Raw genomic sequence first — 22375 nt, 5'->3', positions numbered from 1 at the left:
CAAGCAAGATGATTAGGAACCCTGAGTAGATACTTTTGAGAGCAGAAATGTTTAGAAACACTGACTGCAGGTCCTACACAGTCTCCATGGAGACTTAAAATATGCTCTTCCCATTAAACCTTTATAAAAAATACAGTATTGCCACAATTCATCACAATTCACCAGATGCCCATGATGGCCAGGCTCGCTTCTTCTCCTAAACATACACACACACACACACACACACACACACACACACACGAGGACTTCGGTATCATCCTTCTGTACAATCCTGAGTTTAATAGTGTTTCATCTTAACTCAGGCTGAGCCAGGCAACAGAGGGAAAGCCGAAAGTGAAGAAGGTTGTGTTCATCTTGTTTAGCGCTAGGTTCAGGATCAGGATGCACCTGTAAGCTGCTCTGCTTTGCTGCCCGACTCCGGAGGAACCTGATTGGGGGCAACTTTGGGTTGTAGTTCCACCGAGCACTGTGGGAGACTACCCCAGGGTGGAGGGTGGCTGGTGGGTGCCCAGTGGGGAGTCTGTACCTTCCTCCCCTCTTTCTGCACGTGACCTGTCTCCTCCTGCCTCCCCATCAGAGATGGGCGAAAAAGCCCAGCCTTGGACCCGAGGATGACCCTTGCCTGCAGAGACAACCTCCAGAACGGGAACACGAGTGACTCCTCCAGCGGGGAGTCCAGCAGCGGGCAGTGGCCGAAGCGGGCCGCCTCCCCGTCCCACGTCCGCTTTGAGGATGAATCAGCCCGCGACGCCGAGTCCCGCTACCTCGAGCGGCTGCAGCAGCGTCAGCGCCAGGTGCTGAGCACCGGGCTGCAGCCGGCGGACCAGGGCCCCCTGCGCTCCAAGCCCGACCTCGCCGACTACGTCCACGGCGGCTGCCGGCGCCAGGACGCGGGCGCGGGGGCTCTCCACCCGCTGCTGGGCGGGCTGGAGCCCCGGGGCCTCCCCACGCCGCCGCCCGCTCAGGGCAGCGAGAGGAGGTGCCGAGCCTGCGGCCACTGCATCGCCCCCGACCCGAGGGTCCTCCGGGAGCGCGAAGCCGCCTGCGGGATGGAGGGGTTGTTGGCGCAGCCCCGCAGCCCTCGGGGCCTGGGCGGCCCCCTCCGGCTCTTCCCTGCCGAGCCCGGACTCCACACCGAGTGGATCCGGGAGACGCACATCGGGGGCCAGGCGCGCCCAGAGGAGGTGGACTCGGCCCTGGACAGCACGGACACCTCCGACAGCTGCAGGACCGACAGTGAGGAGACCGGGACCTCCCAGCCCAGTAGGGTCCGCGGCAGCAGCCCCCGTCTGCGGGCCTCCAGGCCTCGGGGAGGCCACAGGTGGTTCCGAAAGTCTGAAATGGGGCCGCTCCGGAGCCCTCAGGCCCCGCCCTACCTGCCTGGGCTGGAGCTAGTGGAGGTGTTGGATGAGGTGACAGAAGGCACGGGACAGACACCTGAGGGGACTCTGCTCCCCAGAGAAGATGCTTTCTCTAAGCCTCTTGTCCAGGACTCTAACAGGGCTTCCCTGGGGTCCCAGCCTGGACCGGGGCCGGAAAATCACTGGGCTCAGCCCGTGGATTCCTGGACAGCCTATGCCATCGCTTCTTCCATGAAGGTGGGCTCCTCGGGGCCAGGCAGACAAGCCCAGGTTGTAGAGAGACAAGAGTCTCCGGGAACTGACTCCCCGAATCAGAGCCACGCAGAGCCCTCTGCCCCCCACCAGGCCCAGCAGCCAACCGCTTCCCTCTCCCCCGAAGGCTGGGTGCCGACCCCTCCCTCTTCAAAGAAAACCACCTCCCCTGTGTCTCACAGGAAGGCAGCCCTGGCTGGACTTCGCAGGCCGGGTGACCAGGGAGAGCCTATGGACGCCCCCGTGCCTTCTTCCAGAAGCGTAGTTCCCAGGGCCTGTGAGCTCACCCGGCCGCAGCCCCAGCCCCGCAGCCCCTGTGTCACCCCGCCCACCGGTCACTGCAACAACGGCACGCCCCAGGGGCTGCAGGAGCCCTGGGGAGGAGCCATCTTCGTGGGCAGTGGGGAGAAGGGTGCCTACAGCCAGAAGCCTGCAGCACCGCCGGAGGACCACAGAGATGGTAAGGGATTCCCCTGGGGCTAGGGCCGTCCTAGACCGGAGGCCACAGGCTGGGTCTGTGGCCCACCAGGCACTCCGAGTCGTCACTTACTGTTCATCTTAATAGATGACATACCCATGCACCGTTCCTATAGCAGCCCCGAGGAGCCCCCAGAGCCGCAGCGAATGTTGGGGAAGCTGGCGGGGTCCGTGGGCTGGTACGGGATTCCACATCAGCCTGGAGGCGGATTAGCCAGCTCCCCCTGGGGGCGGTGGTAGCGGGAACCCTGAGGTGTGTGCAGGAGCTCCAAGCTCTGTGGCTGCCAGAGGCCTGGGCTTTAAGAGAATTTTGCTACCGACAGAGCAGGAAGAAGCAGCAGCTCCAGGATTTACTAAGAGCAGCAAACGCCAAATGATCACACGGCTAAGGTCCTTCTGCTTGAACGTCGTCCTTTCATTCATTCACATTCATTCAGTATTGATTGAGCACCTGTTACAGGCCAGGCGCCATCCTAGGCCCTGTGGGGGATGCATAAGTGAAGTAATTCAGCAGGAACCCAGCCCTCGAGACCTCCTCCATGTGGCGAAGCAGACGTGCTGTCCGGGTGCCCAGTGGGCAGAGCTCCTACAAACAGTGCTGGGGTCGTTCTCTGGTGCCCGAGCCCTCCTAGACCCCTGAGCCTGCTGGGCAGGCTGTTAGGTTTCAGCAGGAAAGGCTGCTGAAGGATAGAAGATATCAACTCTGCCCTTGGAAGGGGTCCTCATATCACGGGCAAATCCTGAGCATTGGCGGCCCCTGGGCTCTGATCCCCGATGTTGTGATCTGAGGTATGCAGCTCGGCAGCTCACTCTTAGGCAGAGATAACAGGCCCGATGTACACAGCCTTGCCTTCCTGTGCCCGCGGGCTCTGGCAGCCCTGGGGCTGTGATGGCTGGGAGGAAACCAGGGCTTGGAAACAGAGTGGAGGAGAAGAGGGCAGAGAGGTGACAGGCCTTACTGACCTCATTGAGGATGTGGATGCCGACCGCCCCCCTGCCCCGCCCCGGGTGTGCCGGCCACACGCTCCACTATGTGCGGGGAGCAAACACTCCCCCTCTCCCTTCCTTGCTCACACGAACCTTGAGGAAGCAGGCCCCACCCTGAGCTCCTGCCTGCCCTGTGCTGAGGTGTGGTTTTCTTCCCTCGGGCGGGCTTTAGGCTGGCTGCTGGCTGCCCCTACCCTACTTCCTACGGGGCGTTTATTCTGAGAGCTGCTGACCTTTCTGGGCAGCCTGGCCTCCACCTGCTCGAGACCTGGAGCAGAGGGCCGGGTGAGGCTCCTCCTCTCATTAGCCAGGAGGTCCTGGGCTCCTCCTCTGTCACCTGAGAAGAATGATAGAACTCATCTCCTAGGAACCCATGAAATAATCTCTGTAGGGCATTTAACTCATTGTCTAGAACTTCACATGTGCTCCAAAAAACGGTGGCTATCGTTTAGCTGTTAGATGTCACAGCCAGCAAGAGTGTGGTTTTTGTCCCAGGAATACAAAATCCACCCCCCACCCCAACTATCTCTTGATATAGGAGGGACATGGCTTATCACAAGCAGCCCTTCATTTCACAGAGGTTTCTTTCTCATCTACTGTGCACGAGGTGCTGTGCTGGGGGTGATGGGGTTCAGCAGGAAATAAGACCCCTCCCTGCTTCGCGTGTGTCTCACCACTGCCTCCACTGGTCTCGTGGGGCTCCCACTTCTCTCCATCTTCCTCTGGCTCTCCGGCCTCTGTCGTTGGGTTGGGAACATACCCCCCCACCCCCGCCGCCGCCCATGACCCATGGGGATGGATCAGTGACAACGGAGGGATGCTGTGGCTATTGCAGGAGGACTCCAGGGCTGTCTCGCCTCAGCAGCTGTTGGCACCATCAGCTCCATGGGCATCACCTTCTCCCCGGCCTCAGAGGAGCCAGAGTCCAGCCAGGAACCAGAGGGCGGCCTGCAGAGGACAGAGCCGAGTTCTGTAGGGCATGTGTCATCCCGGTGAGTGACAGGAGCAAGAGCCCTGATGCAGGAGGTGGGGGATTAGGGCACTGGGGGGGGAAAGAGACCCCCTGGAGTGGTAGCGTGATAAGCTGACTACTCCCCATCCTCGGGGGACTGCTAGACTAGGTGCAAGCGTGGCACCCCAGCACTCCTTTGCCAGCCCTGTTCAGTCTCGTGTACGTGGTTATTTGCTCACTGAGCTTTCACTGAATGGCCTGAAGCTCCAGGCACTGTGCTAGGCACAGCTGCGTGGACAGTCCCAGCCCTAGAGGTGCTCCCAGGATGGGCTCTCCGTCTGAGAGGACTTGCTACTGACTCTGGGCTGGGAAACAGCCCGGCACTCACGTTTCCAGGCTCTCCTCCAGCGCTGAGGGTCTGAGTCCTTGCTCTGGGGCCTCAGAGCCTTGGTGAGCTGGTCCTGTGGCCGGGCCTTCTCTTCTCCACTACACACCATTCCTGGTGACATGTAGCCCGAGGCTTCACATGCCACTGAAGCCAGATCTCCAGCCCCATGTGCTCCCCAGAACTCCAGATTCGTGTATCCAGCTCCCCCGACATCTCCACTAGGATGCCTGAAAGGCCTAGTGGAAGTCTCGATCACTCTCAACAAAAGCTGCTTCCCCGGGTCCTCCTCCCGGCAAACACACAGCACACCGCCATCCACACAGAGCTCACGCCCCGACTCAGGGCGTCATCTTGGCTGCCCCCTCCCCCTTCTCTCCCACCCTCATCCACTGGCAAGTCCTCTTCAGCTCCTGCAACCACCTGGACGGCATTTCTCCGGGTCGCAGTGCATTCCTTCTTTCTGTACAAATCTAATAGTCCCTCCCTGCTCTCTGCCTTCCCTCTCGCCCCTGCAGTTCCTTCTCCATACAACAGTCCGAGGTATCTTTTTAAAACCTTAATTAAATGGTGTCATTTCTCCTGCTGAAACCCCCCAATGGTTTTTCCTCTCACTTGGAATAGAATTCAAACCCCTTACCTTGGCTTATAGCACTCAGTGTAATCCGGCCTCGGCCCACCTGTCTGACCCCATCTGGCCCCTCTTTCCCCCCTTGCTCATTATGTTGAAGTCCTGTGGACCTGACCCCATTATGTCCTTGAACCCACCACACACTGAGCCTCTTCCTGCCCAGAGCTGTGATTCCAGCTGTTCCCTTGCCCTGGAATTCTCACCTCCGGGCTCGACAGGACTGGCTCCTTCCTGCCATTCAGCCCTCGGTTTAAACGTCATCTTCTCAGAGAGGCCTTCCCCGGCCACCGTGTCACTCTCCGCTTCACCCTGCTCATCGGTTGCTGGTGGGTTTTCTCCTTTGTTTACTAGTCTGCTGCTTGTAAGCTCCCGAGAGTAAGGGTCTTGCCTGTCATGTTTATCACATACCCCAGTTATCTGCCAAGAAGAGGCCTAGAAGAGGTTCTGAAGAAATATTGGATGGACGGACAATTGAGCGAACCCATAGTTGAGTGTGACACCAAGGGTCTTGTCTGAGCGTCTCCCTAAAGGCTGCCCAAGCAGAGTGCCCTGCAGAAGTCTGTGCAGCCTTTCTTTCTGCAGCCTGGCTGTCGCTTCGTCCGTGCGGCAGTGGCGCGGGCCCATCTGGGGCACACAGGATGGGCCCTTGCCTCCTCCAGCCCTCTCCCACCCACCTCATGTCCACCTTTGCGTTTCAGAGCATTGCCAGGGGTCAGTGTGGGACCCAGCCTGCCCTCAGCTGCCCCTTCTGACAAGAACAAGAAAAGCAGCGGCAGCATCTCCTCCACCCTGGGGCTGAAAAAGTTCTTCTTGGCCCTGACAAGTCAGGGCACAAGGCCCAAGCTGGGCAAGTCCCGCAGCTACAGTGTGGAGCAGCTGCAGCCCCCTGCGCCCAGCCCGGCTTCACACACCAGCACCCCCAAAATGAAGAGAGCCCCATCGTTACAATCCCTGCATCCGGTGAGTCCCAAGGGCCCAGCCGAGGGGTGTGTGAGGCCAGCGGGGGTGTAGCCACCATTGGAATGAAAGGTGGAAGGAGGAAAGAAGTGCTGAGGATGCTGCCCGAGGAGTCCCAGGTGGAGAAAGGGAAGCTACTGGCATCCCCACAGTCCATCCGTGAGACATGGATTCCCTGGACGCAGTGGGGGTGGGCAGCACCCAAGCTTCTGTCCTTCCACCCCGCTGCCCCAGCCTGGGCTCATCCTAGACCCCCGCCCTCACTCTGCCACCTCTGCCCAGTCCTGGTGTCGACTGCCTGATCGTTCTGGAACCTTTTCCGTGGCCACAGCCACTCTGTTAGTCTAGCACAAATCACTTCACACCTGGATTACCTCAACGGCCTCCTGACGAGCATCCCTGCCCTGTCTTTCTCCATGTGGTTTTCAGAGTGGTCCTTCTGGTGTGCAAATCTGGCCTTGCCATCCCCTCATTGAACACCTGCCACTGGTCCCTTATCACCCCCAGGATAAAGTTCAGGTCACTCGACATTGCCAAAGGGTTTCTGTGATCTGACTGCATTCATCTCATCACTCTTCTAACACTTGACCCCATTTATCCTTGACTTTGCAGTTCTGTAATCAGGCCACACAGTCTGACTTTGAACCTTCCCCGGAAATGCTCTTCTCTACCTGCTAACGTCTGCTCATCCATCAACACTGAAGGCACTGCCTTCTCCAGGAAGCCCCTTCCAGTCCCTCCTTGGGCTGAGCTGGGCACCTCTGCTCTGTCTTCCCTTCTCATCCTGTGCTTCCCTCCCTCACAAAACTTGTCACATAGTATTTTAACTTTTGTCTTTGTCCCCTCAGTGGAATGTGATTCCCTGTGGAGACACTACTTGATCTTTATATTCCAAATATTTAGTATGATGATTAGTATGGTAGACATACTCAATACACAGTGAATGAATGAGTGAGTGAGTGAGTGAATGCAGGGCAACCTGCTGAAGTTCCCCCTCCCACGTGCTAGAGGATAAACCAACAGCAAACCAACAGTAGCACCTAACTCAGCTATGTCTCTGAAAGTGCTGTTCTATTCCAGGTGTTTCCAGGTATTATGTCTATTCTTCTCTTCCCTGCTCCCTCCCCTGGGCAGAACGAAGCAGGCGATTGCAGTTTGGGGCATTGGAGCCTTTCATTCTTCAGGCTGAAGTAGGGAAGAGAACGCAGGCTGAATGAAAATTCCATTGGTTGTCTTGCACCCCGTACAGAATAAATATTTGCTGGATGAATGAATGGAAGACAAAGAAACAAAAGCAAAGCCATCTCAAGCTGGGGACAAAAGCCTAGAGTGGCATTGTGCTCCAGAAATTTGCTGCTTTTCTCATGAAGTTAGATTTGTCCCCAGTGTGTCTGAGCCGTGGTGCCAGGATGTATGGCCATCAAAGCTTCAATCTCTGTAAACCCAAGGGAAATGAAAGCCCGTTAGTGTAGGAGAGGGGTTATGGGCAATGTAAGCCAAGTGGGCAAAGTTAGGAAGTAAGCTGGCCAAGAAAGAGTGGGAGCAAGTGCCAGGAGGACTGCGCAGCAGAAAGAATTGTTCAAGAACTGAAAAAAGAACATGAAAGAAGACTCCATCTCACCCTGGTATATTCATGACATCTCAGGGTGAACACCTTCCTGTTAGACTGTTGTGTTGACAAGTGTGTGTGGTGAGAGGGTGGATGGCTGCTGCCCTGGCTTGGTTTTCCTTTTGCCCTCCTGAGTGGGCAGTGGGCACCTTCGCCACGTGGGCTGCTCCCACGTCCTCTAGTGGCTATGGCTCTTTGACCTTTGCACCTGCATCTGGAAGGCTCTTCCCTTCTCCCCTCCCCCGTTTCCCTGAGGAACGCCTGCTTGTCTTTCCGTTCTGAGTTGACTTCTCTCAGAAGGCCCTCCGGAGCCCTGAGGCAAGGTCAGGGCCCCCTCTTAAGCTTCTTGATAATACATCTTCCTGAGAGCACGGATTTCCAATGTGATAAATAATGTGTGCGATATTTGTTTAAAAGTCGGCCTCTCCCTGCCTCCCACCCCCACCCTTGGAATAGCCTCCTCACTGGTTCAGTTTCTAGAACACAGATCTGACCTTGTAACTCTTCTGATTAACATCACTCAGTGGCTCCTCAGCAGGTCATATAAGGTCCTGCCGGGTGTGGCCCCTTGGCTCCAGCCTGTCTCCCATCACCTCTGCAGCCCAGCCACCTAGACCATGAGTATGTTCCAGAACATCCATGCTTTCTCCCATCTCTGCATCTGCTATTTCTTCTGCCTGGAACACCCCACCTCCGTCTTCACCTGGAGAGCTCATGCTTCAGGCCCCGCCCAGGCGTCAGCTCCTCCAGTGCCATGGAGCCTCCTGAGCTGAGCCTGTCTCTGCTTCCTTGCAGTGTTGTCCGTTCTTCTAGCCTCACACTTACAACATGCATTTAGGGCTTTTGACCTGTCCATGCTCACCTCACCCCCATCATGGTGAGAACTCCTTGAGGGACTTTCGTCTTGTCCATCTTTTTAATGCACAGTGTTTTAAGGTGCATACTTGATAAAATTTTTAACGTCAGCGATCATAAAAGGGATACTAAAGAATCACAAACTATTTAAGACTTTAACTCTACAATTGTGTTTATTATTCTGTGATTAATTTGATTTCACCCTTTGTTCATAATCAAGGAAAAAATTAGATTTTCTTAATAAGTGAGATAATTAGCATTACCCTATTCGGTTGTGATTTCAGCCCAAATTTTTTTTTACTTTGAAGCTTCAGAACGCCTACATAGGCCTATCTCCTTAAGTAAGTTATGGTTATTCCTGTTAAGCACTTTGAAGTAATGACAAAAGCTTATGCCATTACTTTCTTAGCAGGCCCTCAGGTTCATGGTTGGGGTCCCCCCTCTGTCAACCCCTTGCCAGGTGGCTTTTCTCACCTGCAATATTGGGCCTTTCCCACTAGGTGTCACCCTCTCGCCAACGTCGGAAAGCTGCCTCTTTTCAGAACCTCCATTCGCTGCTGAGTGGCAAGGTGGACCGGTCCAACCTCTACCTGGTAGGGGAGCCAGGGGATCACAATGCAGCTGACAGGTAAGAGTGGGCAAGTGGTTTGGGCCGTAAACCCAGGGCATGGACAGTGGAGCTATATGCTTAACTCCTTCCTGCCTTAGCAGCACGGCCCGAGGGGGGGGTCCCTTTAAAAGAGAAAGTGAGGCTGGCTACCTGTGCCTCAGTTGCCTCAGGGGTCTTGGAGCCCATTGGTGCCCTTGTCCTGTGCAACTGGACAGGGGTTGGGGTTTCTGTAGAGTTGGAAGGTTTGATTCCTCCGTCCCTCTACTATCTAATGACATTTTGAAATCAGAATGTTCAGGGAGCTTCCTTAGCCCAGCTAAAGATCTGACTGAAGATCCAGAGACAGGGCCCCCAAAGAGGCCCTCGCCCTGTGACCCTGCCTAGAGAAATCCACCCTCTCTGATGAGACCTGCTAGGCTAGCTGCTCTTACCCGGGGCTCCATGGAGGAACTTCAGGGGGTCCATTAACTCCTGGAAGTTTTATGTAAAATTAAAGCTTTCGCCAGATTCTCAGAGAGATCTCTACACCTAAAAAGGTTAACAACCACTGCTCTCGGGGGAGGGGCTTCTGGGTCTGCAGCCTGCTCTGCGGAGCCTCAGACGGCTGTGGGAACCCGCCAGGCGCAGCCCTGGCTCGTGGCCTCCGCCGTCTTTCAGCCAGGGAGGGGCTGGGCCCCAGTGCTGGCCCTCTTTGCCCTCACTCGCTTCCGGCCCCTCACAGGCCAGCCAAGGCGCCGCCCCGGCGCTCCCTCAGCGTGGAGGACGTGAGTGCCCCGGGCCTGGCTCGCGCCGTGGGCCGCATGGTGGAGGTGTTCCCGGATGGCACGAGCCAGCTGCAGCTACAGCGCTCCCCAGAGGGCACTTTCGGCTTCTGTGTGGCCTCTGGGAATGGACGCCGGGACTCAGGTAGGCCCCGCCGCCCCCCCCCCCGCCCCCACTCCCCCTCACCCCCACCCCCACCCCCCACCTCCCTTTTCTGGCTCCACAGCCCTGGGGCCTTGGCAAACCACTGCAGTGCCTTCTGGCTGTGGTTGTTTCCGTTTCCTGTCTTTGGCTGAACAATGAGCTCTGGGCTCAGACAGCCTCTCAGAGAAAGGACTGGAATTCTCCCCTCAAGGGGGTAGAGATGGCAGGCTTGCTCCACTGTCCCTCTGTCCATCTTGAAATCAGAATCTCAGTGCCATCTTTTCACTGGAGAGCCTGAGGGAGGTTGTTTGTGCTGTCTGGTTCTCTGGATCCCTTTGATGTGGCTGGTGTGTTTAACTGGTTCCCCTCCTCTAGCTGAGGAGTATGTCTGGGCACATGGACCGTGCCTGCCTGTCTGTGCATCCAGGCCCCTCCCTCAGGGCTGGCTCCTGCCGGGCCTGTTCGCATGTATCCTGGCTCCAGGCCCCTGGCTGGGCGGCCTGCTAGGTCTTGATTCAGTGCTGGCAGGATCAGGGAGGGGCTGTGAACATCCTTCTGCACTCTGGCCAGCTCTCAGCCCTGCCGCATGAATCTTGCAGGGCAAAATGACTTCCCCAGGCCTTTACCCAAGGTCTGCGGGTCAGAATCCATCACAGGGCAAGGGACCTTGACATACATTTCTCAGATGAGATGAGTAAGGAAGGAAGACAGACATGCAGGAGTAGGAAGGAGAGGAGAGAGAGGAGGAAGAAAGGGAGAGACAGACACAGAAAGACACGCTCAAAGCTGCCCTGGCTGGGCTGTGCCGTGGAGGGTTTAGTCCTCTGCTTTGATCTCCTAGGTCAAGATTATTTAGCTGGCTGAAATCTGCCTGCTGCCAGAGTTGCAGACCACAGCGAGTTCTTGCGTATGTTCCATCATTCATTTTTCAACAATATACGTTGAGCACCTACTAGGTGTTGTAGATACTGGGGATAGAGCAGTAAATGGAACACAAAATTCTCATCCTCAGGAGGACGCGTTCTCATGAGGGAGCTAGACTGTATCTACAAATATATATATATGTTTATTTATTTATTTATATTTATATTTATTTATATATTTTATATATACATATAATGTGTTATATGTATGTCAGATGGCAAAGAGTACTAAGAAACAAACACAAATAAAGCAGGATAAGGCCCAAGGGGAGTGAGTATGGGAGTACCGGTGGGGCAGCTTTTCTGAGAAGAGACCCCTGAGCAGACAGACACTGGAGTGAAGTGAGGGTGGGCCATGTGGTGTCTGGGGAAGTGCGTTCCAGGCAGAGGGAACAGCCAGTGCGAGGCCCTGAGGGCTGGGAATGAGCTTGGCCTGTGGGAGGAACTGCAAGGAGGTCAAGCTGGACAGAGAGGGGTGAAGGGGAGAGACTGAGCTGAGGGCAGAAAGGTGGGGAGACAGCTGAGCCCAGAAATGGGGGAGAGAGACTGAGCTGAGGGCAGAAGGGACTTTCTTGCCAGTGAGACAGGAGCCACCAGGGGCTTGGAGCAGGGACTGACATGCTCTGATTGAACACTTTAACAGGCTCACTGGCTGCTGTGTTGAGAATAGACCCTAGTGGGGTGACAGTGGAACCAGGGAGACCACTTTTAGGGCTATTTCAACAGTCCAGGAAAGACATGGTGGTGGCGGCTTAGACTGGGGTGGCTGTGGAGGTGGTGAGAAGTGGCCGGGGTCTGGTTGACTTGAAGGTAGTTTTGACTATTTGCTGATGGATTTTACATGAGTGCGAGAGGAAGGGAGGAGGAGTTTCTCCCCACTCTGGCCCTCAGGAGGGTGCCTGTCTGTCCTCACAGGGAGATGGCCATTGTGAGCATATGTTGACCATTGCAAAGTGCTCCACGGGCTGTTAGCCACTCTGCCCGTTCCTCCCCAGCTTCCTCTCTCCTTCAGTGAGGGAGACAGGCTCTCCCAGAGAGGCAGCATGCAGGCATAGTTAGACGACAGAGTGTGGTTTGTACTCCAGCGCCTCTGCTGGCTGTGTGACCTTGAGCAGGTTACTTACCCACTCTGAGCCTCAGGTCTCTAATTTGTAAAATGAAGCTAATGAAACCCTACCTGGAAGAGTCATAAGGAGCATTCAGTGAGGTACATGGGAAAGTGCCTGGCCCATTTCTTCCCTTCCCTCTTCAGAAAAAGAATGTGTATTGGGGGAGTAGAACTCCAGACGGGGGCAGACATGATCTGCGTCATCTGTCAATGTGAGATCATACCCAACTGGCCATTCTACTATGCCCCCCATCCTCCCCAAAAGTCCCTTTAGGCCCCTTTGCAGGCAGTGGGACCCCCTCCCCCATCCCCTGTCATGGACTGCTGATGGGCAGGGGTCTCTAATGACCAAGAGCTTCTTGGGCTCTGCCCTGGCCCGCTCCCCAGGATGCCCCTCACCTGGTTGGTGCAAGCTCTTCCCTGTCCTGCCCAGCTGGTGCCCTGCTCCTGCTGCTGCAGTTGGCTGCTGGATGTCACGCAGAGCTCCCCTCACACATGGAACATGGCTGGTGCTGGTGCCTCCTTGCCACAGGCCGTGCTCCAGCAACCAAGGGTCACTTCTCCTGGGCCTCAGAGGGGCCGTGAGCTGGGGCTGGTTTGCATTCCTCACTAAAACATCAAGATGCTGGTGTTACTTGCTGGCTATCACATCTGATTCTGTACAGGCACGTGAGAACAGCAGGCTTCGCCTTCTGCTTCTAATTGAATACAACACAGAGATCATGCATCCTTAACAAAGGCCGTTTCCAGCAGACAGTAAATGCCTACAATAGCAGTCTCTCTGTCATATTTGTGTCGTGACTTTCAGTTATGAAACCTACCCCAGGCATGACAGCAGTGTCTGGTCCTCCAGCTGCATTCTTTTGGGTTTTCTCATCACTCCCCACTGGCATGTTCTGCGGTACAGCAGCCGTTTCTGCCGGCTCCACCCCTGCCCTCCTTACCCGCCTCTCCCCATGCCACCAACACGCAGACAGGGCAGACAAGCTGTTAAAGAACCCAGAAAGAAGAGGGCAAGGATAGGGCAAGGGCTGAGAGAAAAGCCCTGTGCAGCCAAGATGGCAGACAGACCTTGTCAGGAGGGAGCCGGCCTTGCAGGAAAGGCTCAGCTCTGCCAAGAAGCACTGAGAGGCAGTTCCGCAGGTCAGACCAGGGAGAAGGAGTATGTCAACAGATCGGATTTGCTACAGCCAGAGCTGCAAACCTTCAGGTGCCTTAGAGGAGGTTTCAATGCACTTTCAAACCCGAATTTCAGAGGGTGTGCTCTGAAAAGCTTGAGTTCTGTTGGGGCCAGAAGCTCCTGCGGGGCTGGGCAGACAAGAAGATGACCTTCCACTCGTCCAAGACATCTTAAAAGGCTTCCAGCCGGAGACTGGGGGACCAGACGAGATGCTTTTTCGGGTGCCTTCTAAGGAAGCTGACTTTAGGAAGAGGAAGCAGGGAGTCAGGGGTGGGCAGCTGCTTAATGTTTCTAATCAGCCAGCCAAGTCCAGGCTGGGGATCAGCGAGGGTGCTTAAGGCAACGCCAACCTGACCCCGTGGGTCCTGTAGGGGCTGTCGCGGCATAGGGTCCCCACCCTGCAGTCCTCCTGCGGAAGGGCCTGAGCTCTGCACACCTGCACTCACTCAGTGCATCCGGATGGAGGGCACCCAGCTTTCCCTGGAAGAGCCTGTGCTCCCTTACTGTCAGGTGGAAGCAGCTGACGGAGAGTTTGAAACGTTTTCAGCAGAAGTGGAGGCAAGAGGGGCTCCCTCAGCTGGACCGTCCTGCACTGTGTAGTGAGGGAGCCCAGCCCAGCCAGCCCGAGGCTTCCAGAGCCTTCCAGAGCCTGCTCCACTGAGTTCCTCGAATTGAACCCCAGGAAAGGAGAAGCAGGTTCTTCCCAGGCTCACCCTACCTTAGAGACCCAGGGAATGGTCCCAGCCAGGTGGGGCCTCTTGGGGTCACTGAGGGGAGAGAGTATGTGTGAAGAAGGGAAAAGTGAGCCATGATGACTTTAAACACAGGGCCAGAATTTCTATGTTTCCTGGGCTTTTGCCCAGAAGCCTCTGAATCCTAAGTAAGGAACCGTATCCGAGGAAGACTGAGGCCAGGGCTAGTCCCAGACAATCCTGTGAAGCAAACCAGGTTTGGATTTGCCCTCAGCCACGTTCGCTACTCCAGTGATATCATCCACCACCCAGCTACTTGAGGGCAGCAGCTGGGTCTTATTTGTGAATCCCACCTAGCCGGGTGCCAGGCATGTAGTAGGTCTTTGTCTCAATTTTTCAACATTTTCCTCCCTATTTTACAATCAAAGCTAATCCCAGAAAAAGATAAGATTAGATCATTCACACTGGGGTGTACATGAATAATAACAACTTAAAGCATTATTTGTATTAGGAGGATTTTAAAAGAGGAGACAGAGAAATGAAGTTATACCATGGAGGTGGGCACACTGTATCTATTTATAAAGCCAGTTGCAGTTGTGAAGTGGAATAATGAGGGAGAGAGAGTGTGTGTGTGTGTGTGTGTGTGTGTGTGTGTGTGTGTGTGTGTGTGTGTGTAGTGCCCTGTATGAGCATCTGCCTCCCCTCCACCCCAAACAGCATCCACCTGAGCATTCCACAGAGCTGCATGTCTTTGATTTGGATTTCCTGTGTTAGTTCTCCTGTTTTCCTTTGCAGGGTTCTACGTGCAGGAGATGGCTGATGAGAGCACGGCCAAGCTGTACTCGGGGCTGCTGGGAGTGGGGGATGAGATCCTCGAGGTGAACGGGGCCAAGGTTGCAGGGCTGGGCTTGGCTCACATTAGGGAGCTCCTGGCCCACGCGGAGAGCTTGTCGATCCGTGTGCTGAGGCAGAGGCCTGTCCCACGGTGACCCAGAGGTGCCTTTGCCCTCACCGTCACCCCCTTGGAAACTCTGAACCACTCCAGGGGGTGGCTGGGAATGCACTACATAAAGCTGCTTTGTCTACTGAAAATGAACATGGTGGCACGTAACCCCTTGGGCCTTGGCAGGGCTTCTGTGACTGACCACTTTAGCAGAGGGAAGGAGCCTGTTTGTGTATTTTGTTTAAGGATGTTAATTTATGCAGAATCGGGGAAAAGATATGGGTCTTCCGCCCTGACCAGGCCTGAGGTGTTGTCAACATCTTCCTGCACCTTTGTTGGCAGGGGGAGGAGAGAGATTCAGTGGGTCCTTCGGTTGGTCCCTGAGCATCGCCTTACCCCCAGGTCCCATCCCACACTGTCAAGGGCTCCCCCAGCCCCTCCCACTCCAGAGCCAAAGAAAGTACTTGGCCATATTGGCCTTGAGCCCGCTTTTTTCAGTCTCATTTCTCCCAGCTCCCATTCAACAACTTTGCTTTTTTTCCAGAAATGGACAAAGTGTCCTGGAGTAACAGCCTTACAGCCATTGACCGTATATTCCAAACCCAAAATTAGCACATGTGGTCTGGTGGGAGAACATCTGGGAGATGTTATCTGGTAGTCAGAATATTAGGAAGTTCTGGGAAATCTTTGTGATATAAGGTTGAAGGAACAAAATGAAACCGAGACCAATTTCAGGGAAGTGCAGCTGTGGCCAGTGGGACTGGCCAGACCAGCCCTGCCCCCCACCACAGCCTGGCCATGAGGACCTCTGTCTTCCTTCTCCTGTGACCTTGGACACGGGCTGCAGCTGGTGCCAAGCTGTCCCCAGCCACAAGCTCTCTGCCCAGACTCCCTGAGGGCACCTGTAGGTGGGCCGCTGGCAGGGAGGTGGCAGGGCACGAGCAGGGGGATGGGCTGTCCTGCCTGGGCGCGTCCACTGCCCAAAGGGTTGGGACTCTCTGGGAGTAGATGGCTGTGTGTCAGTCTTAAATTATTAAAGAACAATGCTGAAACTTATCCTACTCTGAGTTGCTAAATTCTGGGCTGGATGCTCACTTGACCTTCACTAGCCTGGCAGGGGCCTGGGGAGGGGAGGGGGAGGGAAGTGGGAGGGAGGACACAAGCACAGCAGTGGGCAGTGTTGGCATGCCAGAGGGGGAGGGCTGGGGAGGCCCCTGGGGTTGGGATGATGCCAGGGTTGAGGCAGAAGCCTCCAGAGATCATCCTTTGGCTGGTAGAGGAGCCTTGGGCAACGTGCATTTAGGAGCAGGAGACAGAATGGAGCTAAGGGGCCTCGGATAGGAGCAATGGGGATGGGGGAGGCTTGGAGTGGGCAGCCCAGGGCTGCTTTACAACTGGCTGGGTGCAGGCTGTGGTAAAAACACAACAGAATCAGGTTAAAGTGAGTGTTGCTGCAGCTCTCAGCAGGCAAGGTCGCTGAGGGAGACATGTGGCCTGAGAGAAAGAGGATGGGGGAAGGGGTCAGGCAACCCTGTGGAGTGTGTGTGCAGTGAGTGTTCTCCCCTCCTAGGGCCTTATCAGCAGGAGTCAGTTAAAACCCCTCTTTACTGTCCCTGGAGGGTAGGGGAAAGCATGGCTCCCAGAGCCCCCCAGCACTGCAGGATGGGGAGGCTGGGCTGGCCTGGGGGTGGGATGAAGGGGGGTTGGGGGGCTCTAGCAGGTGGGCAGAGGGACCTGTGGAACAAGTGCTTGGGCCTTGAGGATGCGAAGAGGGTGCTGGGACACCTCAGAGACCAGCCTGGGGCCCCCAAAGCATAGACATAGCCCCACAACAGAAACTACAGGAGTGGGGAAACCCTAGTGGCTCCCCTACCCCAGCTTGTGGCCTTGTGGTCATAAAACTTTGGGGAAATTTCATGTTGAAAAATGCTTCTGGGGCAAAAGTCACCTCTGTTTTCTCTGGTGAGGATAACGATACCGATACCGTGCCTCAGCTGAGAAGAAATGGAAGCGGGGGCAGGGTGCTAGGGCTGGGACTGGGCAGGGAAAGGTCTCTAAGAGGTACTGAGCAGCTGCATCTGTTACATCCCAGGTGGGGGGTCAGGCTCTTGACACATCTTATTTTGTCCTTAAAATAGTCCTGGCTGCGATGTCCCATTTATTGTCTTCGTTTACACAGATGGAGAGCCAAGTTTAGCAGCAATGAGAGGCCATCCAGACCCGGCACTCTGACTCAGCGACCACTCTTCCTACTGCAGCTCGCTCCCCCCCATGCCAGAAAAGGCTGGATGGGAGGGGGAGGGAGGGAGGGAGGCACTCTGAGCTGTGTGTGAAGTAGACCTGCCTTGCTCTAATTCCACGGAGGCAGAAGGCCCTCCTTCCTGGGGTAAGATGCTGGGCCCCGACTTGTGCGGGTGGGAGGGGGCTTTGGGTTCTCCAGCCTCCTTTGTGACCTTCCCCATCTGCTCTGCCTGGGGAACTACTGACCTAGAAAGCTATGTCCAGCCCTGCGTCATCCGCGCCTCCCACAGGACCATCAGAACGCTCTTACTTAGAACCTCGTGTTAACTAGGCGCCAGGCAGGAGCTCAGAGAGATGAGAAAGACGGGCTCTACCTTACCAGGCCAGAGGCTAGGGGGAGATCAAACATTCCCACCTGGCCTGGTGGTGCAGTGAGAGGAAGCACCTGCTTAGCCCCGGGGGGAGAGCCTGAGAGGGATCAGTGGTTAGTGGAGAGGGGCGGGGCGGGAGATGGGGGCGGGGCGGGGGGAGGCAGGCTTAGGCAGGGGGAGGAAGTGCGTCCATGCAGCGCTTTGTAAAAGGAGGAGGAACTCACAGGAAGGTAAGGGAAGGGACGCTCAGACACGGTGGCAGTGTAATGGTACGCTATGTGTCCAGACCTCGCTTCGCACAGGTAGGCACCTGACACTGCGACAACACGGTACAGAAAGTGGCACCACCTTTAACCTCAGGCGTGACGTCAAATCCTTAGGATGACGGGAGCGGGGTGGGGTGGGATGGCAAGTTGCGAAGCCTCCAGCCGAAACCGCGGGCCCGGTGCTCGCCAGGCAGGCCTGTGAGGCCAGGGCACCCCGACGCTGATTTTTTTTTTTTTTTCAGGGGCGCCTCTTCTCATTGGCGGAGGGGCAGGTGGGAGGCGAGAGCGCGTCTCCTCGGCAGGGTGTGGCCGGGTGCCCCCGGCGTGGGGACCGAGGTGTGTCGCGGGACAGCGACCAGGGGGCGACTGTGCGGGCTACTACCCGGCGCCCACCGCGCCCTCCCCGCGAGGCTACTTTGTTCCTCGGGTGTCGCGGGCAAGTCGGGTCGGCCGGGTGGGGCTCTGCGCCGGCCGCACCCTCCCCGCCCCTCCGCTGACCGGGAGGCCCCCGCCGCGCCGGCAGGAGGCTGGGGCCGGTCTGCGCTCCAGGCCGCCTGCCTCGGCCCGCGCCCGCCCGCGTCTCCGCCCCTCCGGTTGCTCGCCTCGGCGGGGCCAGGGATGCGCCCGGGCGCTGCCCCCTTGGGGACGTCCAGCCGGGCACAGGCGCGCTCACAGCCGCAGGAGGGTTGGAGCCTGGAGTTTGATGGGGCTGGGTTCTTGGGGGTTTTACACGCCCCTCACCCCGCACACCCAGGACGCTTGGCTCGGCGCCCGGGGCCGGGAGGAAGACGACCCTCACTTTAGCCTCGAGGAACGCACCGTTGGGGGCGGGGGCGGGGACGGGGGGAGAGGGCAGCCTGGAGAGTTGCACGGAGCGCGCGCCCGGCTCAGAGAAGGCGCTGGTGGCGGCGTGCCGAGCGCGGCGAGGGGGACGAGCTGGAGCCGGCGGGAGGGGCAGCGAGGCGACGCAGGGGCGGGCACGCGTGGCGGGGCGCAGGAATGGGGACCCGGTGCGCGCAGTGCCCCGAGGGCTGTCGCGTGGAGGAACAGCAGGCACCGCTCGAATTTTGGAAATCAAGGTGAACCTGGGAATTCAGGGACGCGCAGGCGCTGCGCCGTCTCCCACCCTGCTCTGCCTGCTCAAGTATTCCAGAGCTCTGCTGGGGACATAATGGTCACAATCCTGAATGCTACGGCGACGCTGCGACGGAGGGACTACTTATCTCCGTGTTATAAACTAGGAGTCCGAAACTCCGGGGTTAAATTACTTATCCAAGATGTGATCCAAGGTCACACAGCAAGTAATTAGCGGAGGGAGGATTTGAACCCGGCCCTCTGCAACTCCCCGCCTGCGTCCATGCACCTTCCTGGGACCCTGTGGGGCTCACCTCCGTCGGAGGCCCACGAGCATCCCCCGCACCGGCCCGAACGCCCGCGAGCAGCTCGCGAGGCCCGGCTCCGCAGTGACCTTCACTATGACGGCGTGGGGGGCTTGGCTTGGGTTTTCCTTCAGGGAAATGGAGCTGGCGCTCCCACCTCCCCGCGGGGGGAGAGGAGTAGGGCGGGCAAATCATTTTACAGAACAGTGTTTCCCTAACTGCAGGCACAACCACTAGTGGGTCACAAAATCTATCTTTTAAAGAAAGACCAACATTAAAAAATAACAGGGCCTCCTCGCACAAGGCAAGGGCAGGTTTTGTGTGGGAAACGCTTCTTTCAGATGTGTGTGTCCTGAGTTGTAATCTGAAGTGTGTTCTGGCCATGCTCTGAGGGTGGCATAGAACAGGCCCTGGGGCTGAGGCTGGGAGGCTGGCCCCTCCATTCTGCCCTCAGGGCGCAGCGCTGCCCAACTTGGAAGCTGCTGAACTGGCCTGGAGGCTGGTGTGAATGCACCTGGCCCCTGGGGGAAAGAGGCCTCCTTGCTCCTACATCCCTGTCATCTAGAGGAGGCCTGTGCCCTGGGGGTGGAATGCAGTGACTGGATGGGACTTCCTGGTCCTCCAGGCTGGCCTCTGGCAGCAGGAGTCTCACGTGAGCCTTTATTGGTTTGAGCTTCAGTTGCTGGTTTCTTGGTTCCACCACCCCAACTCCACGCATTCATTCATCCACCCATTCATTTAGCTTATTTGTGTGCCTTTGTTGGAGCGATCTACCCCTTGTCCACCCACCGACCCCAGACAGCCTTCAAAAATGTCAGAGGTGCCTGCCCTGGGAAGCATTCCTTGACACTGATGCTGAAAACTTGTGCACCAGTGCCGAATGGAATCTCGGAGACAGAGTTTTGAGTGAAGCAGAAAAGAACAGCTTTATTGCTTTGCCAGGCAAAGGGGGACACAGCAGGCTCGTGCCTTGAAAACTGTGTCCCAATCCGGCAGGATTTGGTGAGGAGTTTTATAGCAGTGGTTCAAGGGTGGGGTTGCTGATAAGATTAGGGTGTGTGCAGGGCCTGTACTCCTTTAATCTGGTCTCTGGTAATCTCCTGGTTCCTTTAATTGGCCTCAGGGGGTCTTCTCTGGAATGAAGAATGCTAACATCTTCCATTTGTTAGGGGTTTTAGTTCTGTAGAAGAGCTCAAAGACATTGTTATTGTATCCCTTGAGGCGGAACCAGGACCTGCCCCAAGGCTGCACTACTGTTTCTTGGCTGCTCCTCCCTTGTCTCTGCATCCCCTCCCCTCTCTGATTAGCAACTGTTCGAATCTGCCCTTTGGAACTCAGGGAAGGTCATGGAGGCTGGAGTCTGTTCCCTACAAACAAGAAATGGGGGACAGAAAGGCTTCTGTGCCCAGGAGCCCCACGGGGTCCTGCTCAGTTTCAACACCTGCATGCTGTGGCTCCCTCCCCTTAGCTCCTGTAGAATCTGGTACCAAGGGCTCTTCATTGTGGTTCTTTTCCCATAGAACTGCTTGTTTGTCCTCCACCAAACTTACCTGGCAACAACTGGACTTCCCTGGCTAATCTGCCCAACCTGTTTCCCACCCCAAGTCCCCAGGCTGCCTCCAGAGCTGTTGAAAAGGCTGGGCTCTCACCTGGTCCCCTTCCTTCCCTCCCTCCCCATCATCCTCTCTGAAGTTTTCCTTTTCCTGTAGAGCCAGAGCACCTGCTTAGAAATGGCAACAGCCTTCCTTGGCAGGCAGCTCTGCCCAGCTCTCTTAGGCTGCGGGTTTGGCCAGGTCGGAGTGCTGGGCCCCGAGGAAGGGGCTGCTGGGATTGGCTCTGACACTCTGCCCACGGCGCCAGGGCTTAACAGCTGTCCTGCCAGGCCTGGAGGGTATCCGGGCTCTCCTGTGGATGCTGGGCTGCCTGCTGGGCCCGCCTTTGTCTTGTCCTTCTGCAATCTGGACTCAGGCCCCAACTCACAGTGTGAAGCTGCCCTTATGGGTCTGGCCAGATGCCGGGCACTGGGGAGAGGCCTGCCCTGCCCTTGCGATGCTCATATACCCAGGGTGGAGGCAGCTACAGCTGTGCAAAGAGACAAACCCGTGTGCCAAGGGCTACAATGGGAGCCCCAGGCAGGAGGCCCCACTGCACCTGGCGAGCAGAAGGGCTTCCCAGGAAAGCCAGCCCCAGGCTCACTAGCCTCCCTCCAGCTCGGTGTTACCTCAGGAACAAGGAATGCTGGCAGCCGCGGGAGCTCGCAGCAGCCTTCAGATGCCACAACTTTCTCATCCTGTGCTCCCCAGACTGTCTCCAGGCTTTTCTGAGTTTATATAATGTTTGCCTCACTTATTTTTTGCACATTTCCAGCCAAATAAACAAAAGCTCCAGAACATTTCATCAGCAAGGCTGAACTGCTTGATTGAGGTCCTTGACCAGATTTCTTGAACTCTACAGTAGGCTTATACGGTTCGAGTTATGGTGTAGTCCAAGGTGGCTGGTGTCCATCATTATCTTCGGCACTTCTAGTTCAATGCTTTCATCCGCTGCTAACTTGTACTGCAGGTTATTTGATCCCTCTTCCTCTCCTCAGCTGTACTCTACCGTTTCTCTGGTTAGAACAATGGCTTGCTGAAAGAAACATCTGCTTGCCACCCCTGAAACCTGGATGGTGATTTTTCAGGGAGGCTGCATAATGGTCCAGTCAGACCTGGGTTCCCATTCTGACTCTACCACTTACTGATTGTAACCTTGGGCAAATTCCTGAATTGCTCCGTGCCATAGTTTTCAGGTATAAAATGGGCCGCAACAGTATTTCCCTTGGGACTTCCCTGGTGGCGCAGTGGTTAAGAATCCGCCTGCCAATGCACAGGACACGGGTTCGAGCCCTGGTCTGGGAAGATCCCACGTGCCACGGAGCGACTAAGCCCGTGAGCCACAACTACTGAGCCCACATGCCACAACTACTGAAGCCCCTGCGCCTAGAGCCCATGCTCTGCAACAAGAGAAGCCACTGCAATGAGAAGCCCCCGCTCGCCACAACTAGAGAAAACCCGCGCACAGCAACGAAGACCCAAGGCAGCCATAAATAAATAAATAAACTTATAAAAACAAACAAAAACCAAAAAAACAGTGTTTCCCTCATGGGGTTGTGAGAATAAACAAAAAACAGTGTTTTACTTCCTCAACATGTCCCTAAGGCCTTGGTCAAAGACCTGCTGGCACATCAGATTCTCATCAAATATTGGCCAGAAGTATTAGCTTTATTAGCTACTAATGAGATACAAAAATTG

The 22375-nt window shown here is 56.2% G+C and overlaps 1 protein-coding gene across 3 annotated transcripts in view; it reads left to right on the top strand.

The window, feature by feature from the left end:
• KIAA1614 (KIAA1614 ortholog) overlaps positions 1-15884 on the top strand; it is a 37072-nt gene extending 21188 nt beyond the window's left edge. For all 3 annotated transcript variants that reach the window (XM_061183049.1, XM_061183051.1, XM_061183050.1), the window contains 6 exons: positions 578-2073; positions 3913-4069; positions 5744-6005; positions 8967-9094; positions 9798-9982; positions 14681-15884. In XM_061183049.1, coding sequence (XP_061039032.1) covers positions 578-2073; positions 3913-4069; positions 5744-6005; positions 8967-9094; positions 9798-9982; positions 14681-14874 — 2422 coding nt within the window. In that variant the 3' untranslated portion in view covers positions 14875-15884. The remainder of the gene's footprint in view (positions 1-577; positions 2074-3912; positions 4070-5743; positions 6006-8966; positions 9095-9797; positions 9983-14680) is intronic.
• Positions 15885-22375: the final 6491 nt, after the last annotated feature.

Source organism: Eubalaena glacialis, chromosome 3 (genome assembly GCF_028564815.1).
Source record: "Eubalaena glacialis isolate mEubGla1 chromosome 3, mEubGla1.1.hap2.+ XY, whole genome shotgun sequence".
Taxonomy (NCBI): domain Eukaryota; kingdom Metazoa; phylum Chordata; class Mammalia; order Artiodactyla; family Balaenidae; genus Eubalaena; species Eubalaena glacialis.
The sequence above is the reverse complement of the archived record's forward strand: the minus strand, read 5'-3'. Positions and strand labels throughout refer to the sequence as shown.